Source organism: Molothrus aeneus, chromosome 14 (genome assembly GCF_037042795.1).
Source record: "Molothrus aeneus isolate 106 chromosome 14, BPBGC_Maene_1.0, whole genome shotgun sequence".
NCBI classification, from domain to species: Eukaryota; Metazoa; Chordata; class Aves; order Passeriformes; family Icteridae; genus Molothrus; species Molothrus aeneus.
Window position 1 is genome coordinate 13,524,450 of NC_089659.1, and position 8,462 is coordinate 13,532,911.

The 8,462-nt window shown below is 47.8% G+C and overlaps 1 protein-coding gene across 1 annotated transcript; it reads left to right on the forward strand.

Annotated features, from left to right (window-relative positions):
- Positions 1–245: 245 nt before the first annotated feature.
- LOC136562530 (G-protein coupled receptor 83-like) lies at positions 246–8,178 on the forward strand. The gene is made up of 4 exons (XM_066559419.1): positions 246–1,091; positions 2,671–2,796; positions 4,396–4,529; positions 5,036–8,178. The coding sequence occupies exons 1-4, from the start codon at positions 714–716 to the stop codon at positions 5,658–5,660; spliced, it is 1,263 nt and encodes a 420-aa protein (XP_066415516.1). The 5' UTR covers positions 246–713; the 3' UTR covers positions 5,661–8,178.
- Positions 8,179–8,462: the final 284 nt, after the last annotated feature.

Here is an 8,462-nt window from a genome sequence, read left to right on the forward strand (position 1 = left end):
AGACAGGGGAGATCATAGCACATCCACCCTCCATCTGTGTTTTGCTGCTCTCTGGATCTGCACATGTCAGGCTGCGCTGTTGCCCATGTGTGGGTTGTGATACACCTCAGGAAAAACTGGGAAGAGATCTGCCATTGGCTCCTTCCTGTGCAGTGTGTCATCTGGCAGCTGTGTATATCACAGGGAACACAGGGACCATTCTGCTGATGAACAACGCTGCTTCACTTGGAGGGGGAATAGCAAAGCGAAAGGCAGCCCTTGATTTTTTGTTTCTGCCAAGCTCTGAAAACTCTTGGGAAACGGAAACCTGATGGATTAAGGACTGTGTGGAGAACCAGTACAGCAGATTTCCGAGGATAAGTTGCAGATTGAAGAAGAACAGTGCCCAAAAGGAATTATTCACTAAGATTTATTCCTTGGTGCAGAGAGAAAGTGTTTGGGGATCTCTGATATTTCAGCCTCTGAATCAGCATCTCTGAGGGGGACATATGGGACTTAAGGACAGTCGACAGGGAGCCTCTGAGGTGAAGCTGATGTGTCCCCAGCACAGGCAGAAGGACCCATTTATCAATCCTTTTCTCTAACTCGCAACCATGGGGCAGATTTTTAAAAGGCAAGTGTGTGTGTTCCCTCCTGCAACCACTGGCTTTAGCAGCTGAGCTGGCAGAAGGCGCTGACGAGTGTGGCTGGACCAGGGCTCTGCTGCCCCAGCCATGAGACAGCACACCTGGTTCCCCTTGCAGTACATGCCCAAGCCCTTCTGGAGAGCAGAGAACCACAACACCACCAGCTTCTTCTCTGCACTGTACGGCTTCCCTAACCAGTCCTTCTTCCACAGTGACTTGAACCTGGAGGACCTGGGGGACTTTGATAGTGGAGCCAAGTACGAGGGCGAGTCCCAGAGCCGGACAGTGCAGGCGCTGCTGATCGTCGCCTACTCTGTGATCATCTGCATCTCTCTCTTTGGCAACATCCTGGTGTGCCACGTGGTCATCAAGAACAAGAGGATGCACTCTGCCACCAACCTCTTCATCGTAAACCTGGCTGTTGCTGATGTGATGATCACCACCCTGAACACCCCCTTCACACTGGTGAGCCCCGTCCAGCCGTGCCTGCCGGTGTCTGTGTGTGCCTGTCAGCTGTGAGCACTGGGATTGAAGGGCTGGGACCAGGCTGGGATCCAGACTTTCTTTTGCCCCCCTACCCCTTTTGCCTCCTGGAGAGGGTGCAGTCATGGCCCCCATCCCAAACACCTCCTGAGCAAGTGGAGCTGGGGGCTCACACCCCCTCCTCACAATCCATTGCAGGGGTCCCTCTGCTGCAGCTCCCCCTCTGCCTGGGCAAGGCACAGGTCTGGGAGCCCTTTTTGCCTGTAGATGGGGAAGGAAGTGGGGACAAGTTTGACACGAGAAAATCCAGCTAATGGCTGGTTTCCTATGGAAACAACATGAACCAGGTCAGTCCTTGTGCAACATCTCAGGGAAGTGCTCAGGCTGCACTGAACAGTGTCGGTGGCATGTCCCTCCCTCGGCCACTACAGACGGTGCTTCCTGGGGTTAATGGTCCTTTTTTATTTTCAGAGACTAGAAATATATATGATATAAAATACTATTAAATGAATGAGGTGGGAAAAAGGAAAGATTAATTTCTTGTCCCACGGTCACAGACTATACATGCCATGTACACAGGACTCTGCTCCTGGATTTAACCCAGCACTCCTGTTCAAAATCCTCCTGCTTCATCCCTGCCCAGAGCGCTCTTCAGCCTTCCAAAAGCAGGTTTTGAATTAGTTATTGGAATTCACCCTTTCTTAAACTGATGCTGTTTCTTTGGTGGGACTTCCCTGCCTTGCTCTGATGGGATTTGCATCCTATAATTTGTTCAGGGAGAGCCTGGTGCCCTCTTGTGTGTTCACACACAAACAGCCACACACTGGGCACGTGTAATTAAATTTCTATCAGCTCTCTCAGGAACGAGCTTTGCACCAGCTCCAGAGATCCAGCACACTGCTCCAGTTCAGTGACAGTCAATGCTGCAACAGTCACCCCTACAGGGAAATTAATTAGACTAATTGAAAACAGATTAGCTAGTCTAATTTTCTGTGGACAGATGCTTTGTAGTAAATATACTTTATTTCAAATTAGCTTAATCTGCAGGAAAATGAGTGACATTAATTTGTAATTAATATTACACAGTCAGGAATAACAAGGGAAGGAGGCAATTTGGCACATTCTCCTCTGCAGAAAAGCCATCATCAGTAAGACCTCTCTGGGAACAGGTGAGATGGATTCCATGGATTTCTCTCACTAAGTTTGGAGACTGTGCAGCTTTCAGCATCCAAAGGTATAATGTTTTCTGGGAGGCAACTAGTGTGCCCTGCAGAGCCTTAGCCTCAGAGCTAAGATTTCATGTGTTCCAGAAGGGCCATGGTAAATTTACAAGTGTACACATGTACACAACATGCACAGAGCACTGCTCAAGCCATTGGTTTGCACAGTGCAGTAAGTCTCACCTCACTTTGAGACCCTCTTGCACAGTCACTCTTTCTCTGGGAAAAAATGAGAATAAAGCACCTCCAAAGCCTCGGGAAGCTGTATTAAAGCACCTGGGAAGCCAATTTGCTTCTCTTCGGGTACTGCTCCTCTTAATCTGATGTTGTCTGTTCTCCAGGTGAGGTTTGTGAGCAGCACCTGGGTTTTTGGAAAGCTGATGTGTCACATCAGCCGCTTTGTTCAGTACTGCTCTGTCCACGTGTCTGTGCTCACCCTCGCTGCCATCGCACTGGACCGGCACCAGGTATGTTGAAGACACCACTCCTGTGCTTGCTAGAAAATAATGTGCTAAATACATATTTGTTTCCTCCTCAAATCCCAGTACCTGAAACCTGCACTGTTTTGAGACTCAGGGAACAGAGGGGAGAACTCCAGCTGTGGACAAAACACCCATGTTTTTTACAGTGAGGGTGAAGAAATACTGCAATGGGCTGTCCAGAGAGGTTGTGGTTTGTGGGAGTCTCTGTTCTTGGAGGTACTGAAAAGCTCGGGAGAGCAGTGCCAGACAGCCTGGTCCAGCCCTGCTCTGCCTGAGCCATTGGGCTCATGGGCTCCCTGGCCTCCTCAGCCCTGCCTCAGAGCACAGGGAATGAGTGCTGAATTCAAACATCAGCCAGCCCACACGATCTCTGCACACAGATTTATGAGAGTCTGTCTGTTCCGACGCTTGCCTCATTCCTTGCCTTAGGCTGGAAACAGTAAGAACTATGTTAACTCATCCAGTTCAAGGTCAGAAATTCTCTCCTCCTCCTGCCCTGTGATACTTCCCAGCCAGGAAAACCTTTCAAGTCAAGCAATCAGTACAGACTGAAGGGTTTCCTTAAGTGAAACAGAGTTTGTAATTTGTTCTTTAGCTGATGAGTGCTGAGTGCTGGGAGGCCAGATCCAGCAAGGTGAGCTCTCAGGCAGATTGGATTTCTTGCAGTCCTGGAGTCACTGAAACAGTTGCTACAGAAAAGCAACTTCAGGTGATAAATGCCGAGGCTGGATGAACTTCAAACCAGGAACTGGCTCCACCTGGTGTCAGAGAATCACGGGGACTGCTGAACCATAAATCAGCCACTTCTGTCCTTTTTACCACCAAGAGTTTGACAGTCTGCCCATTTCATGTGCAATATTACAGCTCCTGAAATCAAAGCACTTTGACAATGATTCATTTTAATCAGTAGATTCTGAGTTGATGGCAAGGCATGGCTAGGTATCAAGAAGTGTTTGCTTAATTAAGGGCAAAAAATACATGCCCTTTAATTCAGTGGAGGAAGTTCCTCAGGGCTGGAATGAACTAGTATGGCCCAAGGAGATAAAGACAGAAGTGAGAAGATGTCCTGGACTAAAGAGAAACCAATGCTTGCCTCTATAAATATTGCTAATCCTGAGAAATACCACAGCAGACAGATACTCTGGGGGAGCTGTACAACTTGATTAAGTAGGTATTTATAATGGGACTAGAAATGACATGCATAAAATACCGAAGACCTCATCAGCCAAGAGATCATCTGGATGGCATGATAGGTCTATTTTTAATTACTGTTTCATTGTCTAAGGTAATCCTCCACAGTGCTTATAGCTCAACAGAGAGCTCACTACCGTGGTCTCTGGCATCTTGCTGATGGGTCATACAGAATGTGTTTCTCTGCTCAGGCTCTGGGCCAGCAGTAACATCCAATACACACACAACTTCATGCATTTCCCAGTCCTTGTGCTCCCTGAAGTCCTGTAAAGTGAGTCTCTCTGCTGTGGAGAGATGTGGAGATGTGGAGCTGCTGCTGCATGTCACATGCAACATGGGGCTTAAAGAGTGACCAAGACGCTGTAAATCCTCAGGAGCTGTTGTTCTCTGCAGGTGATCATGCACCCTCTCAAGCCACGCATGTCCATGGTGAAAGGAGGGATTTGCATCATCATCATCTGGGTTATGGCCAGCTGCTTCTCACTGCCCCACGCCATTTATCAGACTCTGACAAAGTTTTATATTGGGTAAGACATTTACATATTTTTCGTTGCATGATATTTGTAAAGCCGCAGAGCCAAGGCCACACCCCTCCATCCATTATATTAGAGCAGAAAGGGTGGTGAAACAGAGAAGTTTTAGTTCCCTTCACATGGGCGCTGTGTCTGTCACAAAGGGACAATGACAATTGATGGAATTGTTTCCAGGTTGGTTCATTAGTTGTTTTGGGCTCAGAGGTTCAACCATGTAATTTGGGGCAGGCACAGGGGAGAAAGCCTCCTTGTCAGCAGAGGATACAGATGCCAATATGGATGATTTCTTTCTTTTCCTGGGGATGTGTTTAAGATAACCTTCACTGGAGCCAAAGGTCAAACCTAGAGTAAAATTTTCCATTGAAAGTGGCACCTTCCTATGACATCAAATGAGTTCTGCTACCTGTACCTGTACTGAAACTTGTCTGAATGTCTGGGCTGTTTGTCCTCAGATGTGCAGCTGGTAGTGGAACTGAGAGCTCTTTCTCTTTGATCTTCAGAAACAGAACCATCCGAATGGTCTGCCTCCCCAGCTTCCCTCCTCCTGCTGATCTTTTCTGGAAGTACTTGGACCTGACTACGTTTGTTCTCTTGTACGTTCTGCCCTTGCTTGTGATCTCCATCACATACACCATAGTGGCCAAAAAGCTCTGGCTGAGGAACGCCATCGGGGACCTCACCATGGAGCAATACTATGCCCACCAGAGGAAGAAGAAGATGACGCTGAAGATGCTGATGGTGGTGGTGGTTGTGTTTGCCGTGTGCTGGTTCCCCCTGAACTGCTACGTGGTGCTGATCTCCTGCAGGGCCATCCACAGCAGCAACGCTCTGTACTTTGCTTTCCACTGGTTCGCCATGAGCAGCACCTGCTACAACCCCTTCATCTACTGCTGGCTGAACGAGAGCTTCCGCGCGGAGCTGCGCTGCCTGCTGTGCGTGTGCCGCCGCAGGAGCACGGCTCAGGGCCATGCTCTGCAGCCCATCTCCCCCCTGTTCCGCCGGGCCAAGCCTGAGAACTGCCCCTGCAAAAGGAGCAGCACGTGCCAGAAGGCACAGACCCCCTCCCAGAGGAACTCTGCAAGGACGGACATTTCCAGCGTGCAGCCGATCGTGGCAGAAAGCTGAACCTTTCATCTGACAGCTGGGCAGCATCACACAGGGATTGCAAAATCATGGGGAAAATGGGTTGGGAAAGGGCTCTGGAGACCATCAACTCAACCTACAGCATGCAAACTTCAACCTTTGACTGGGTCATTCAGGACCATGTTCTCTCAGGTATCACAATTCTCTAGGGATGAATTGCCCACTTGTGGGCTCCAGAATGAGGGGTGTTGAGTGAATTTTTCATTAGAACAGTCAGCAAAAATGAAAAGAATTATTTAACAACACACAAAGCCTTTCATGGTCTAAGCAAACATGGGGAAGCTACACTGGTTATACACACACCAGCTACACACTATGGCTTGATGTAAAGCTGTTAGGGCTTTAATTTTGTGAATTGACATTTCTTTGGCATAAAATCTAAATAATTTTCATTTTCAATAATATTTTATTTTTTACCAGTCCTCAAGAACTGTGTTCTTTGTGGATCCCCTGCCAGCCTGGCAGCCCTTCCCCTCTGGGTCAGCCTGTCTCCCTGTCCTGTAGTTATCCTGTGGGCAGCAGCAACCTTTAAGCAGCTATGGAATTGGGGGTTCTGCCTTTGTCTGAGCTGGAACCAGCAAACCAGACCTGTGGGTTTTCAATCCAAAAGGCAGGAGATGGAAGAAGTTTAACCTGTAACAAGTAAAGTGTCATGTATTCCCTGCTCAGTTAAACTGAGCATCTGACAATGTGCCACAGCATTCACCTCAAGCACGGATCCTTGTGTTGCAGCTACATTGCTGGTGGCAGGGCACACCAGTGATGGTCCTGGTCCAAACAGTGTCTCTGGAATTCAAGAGATAGCTGGGATTCCTGGGGATGTGTGTGCCTGACAGCTGGCACCAGCAGCTGCTGCTCTGGGGGCTCACAGTGGAGCCAGCCACCACATTTCAGAGCTGGGTTTGGGTCACTAGAAAGAGATGAGAGCACATGGCCAGCTTCAGCCTATGGCTATGAAAAGCCACCAAAGTTGTGTTCTCCTCTTTCTCAGAAAGAATAACCAGTTTCTTTGTGTCCATTCTGCACTGGCTTATCCCTTTTGTTGGTAAAGGGTTGAGCTTCAAAAGACAGTGAAAAGGAAATGAGCTTCAGTCTTCCCATGCAAAATACTCTAAATTACACCTCTATAGCTGAGCATTTTCACCCAGACTGGCAGTATGTCACAGCTGCAGGCCTGCGTGAAAGGCTGTTTCAATTTGGAAATCAAGATGCTTTGATGGGTACAAAAATATGTGACCTGAGAATGTATTTGTATTTCAAAAAGAAACTGTGAAGGGGAGGAAGGAGTAAGAGTAACAGTAATCTTGCTTTTTCCTAAGTTATTGTGGGAAGGAGGAGGACAACTACAGCTGGGACAGGGACCTGGCTTGGGACACTGCAAATCCCAGTGGCATTGACAGTACCAAGGCTTCAGGTCTGGGCTCCCATCTGAGGCACAATGATCTCTTTTCCTTCACATCTGCAGGAATTACTTTGCAGAGGATTTGCTATGGGGAGGAAATGGAATTAGAAACATCTCCTCAAAGAGCAAATACCCAGGGCTCGAGTATTGGCTCTGACCAGGTGAACCTTTGATTTGGTTCCACTGGAGCGGAGTCCTGCTGGAGCTGGCACCACAGAGGGAGTACCAAAACCTTTAATTCTGTGTTACAAGTAAATTACAGCATTAACCAGACATCACTCCTAACTGGGTGTTTTACTGTCTGGAAAACTGGGAATCCATGACACTGCAAATGGCATTTCCCTACTATTACTGTCTGGAGGTTTCTATAAACAAGATGTCTCTTCTTAAAAAAACAAACCAATCACAAATGCAAATAAACATTGTTACTGTAACTTAGTAAAACTTATTCAAATGCTCTTCTCTTTACATAGGAAAAAAATCAATGAGAATAAATAACGCAGCTTGCATGTATATCCCCACCCACTCCCAGAGAACTGTCAAACTCCTTACTCTGGGCTGAATAAATCAGAGTCTGTTCTTGCCCCCCATCCTTCAGCAGGACAGCATGCTGGCTCAGCATCCCTCAGCCTTGTGTGGATGGACGGATGGTGCAGGCCAAGGTCAAAGCCACAGGCTGCCCATCTGCCCTTGGCAGCAGGGAGACATCATCCCTCACCTGGCAACATCATCCCTCACCTGGCAACATCATCCCTCACCTGGCAACAGCTCTCCAAGGGACGGTTTGCTCCCAGATGAAAAGCTGACATTGTTTCCTCAGAGCACATCCATCCCATGCTGATCCTTGCACAGCAGTGCTTTCCTCATTAGGAGTTTGCAGTCTGGCAGTGTTGAGCTGCCTTAAAAAACATCATTTCTTTGAGGTGATTGTTTCTGTAAAAGTCTGGCAAACCTCCTTCTGACTACACACAACCTCCCACCGGATGCTCTTGCTTTAATACACACTCTGTTAAAATATCTGTGTGGTTGTAATAGAGTAAGATTTGATCCACCAATGTTCTTTGGGGCCTAACAGTCAAATAAAATACTGGTTCAGCACCCTCGCTCTCCTCTGGGTTTTGTGCAACTTTCAAGTCATGAAAAGGAGATGATATTCCCTCTTACAAGAGGATTAGCAAAAAAGCCAAGACTGCTGCTCGTGGCAGACATAAAGACATGACCAAAACTTTTGTCTCCACGTGTCTTGACTTCTTTCAGCATGAAAAGTCCTTTGCACAAAGAAGTGCTGTGGTTACCCAGGTGAGGAGTCAGCCATGGATGTGCCCTGACTGCAAATGCTGTTTCATTGCCATGTGCTTCCCTGCAGCTCAGGCAGTCTATGG

Excerpts from the sequence above, each read along its gene's own strand:
- LOC136562530 (XM_066559419.1), top strand. The coding sequence starts at position 714 with ATGAGACAGCACACCTGGTTCCCCTTGCAGTACATGCCCAAGCCCTTC. Across the intron at positions 2,797-4,395 it reads TCGCACTGGACCGGCACCAG|GTGATCATGCACCCTCTCAA; the intron begins GTATGTTGAAGA and ends TGTTCTCTGCAG. Across the intron at positions 4,530-5,035 it reads CTGACAAAGTTTTATATTGG|AAACAGAACCATCCGAATGG; the intron begins GTAAGACATTTA and ends TTTGATCTTCAG.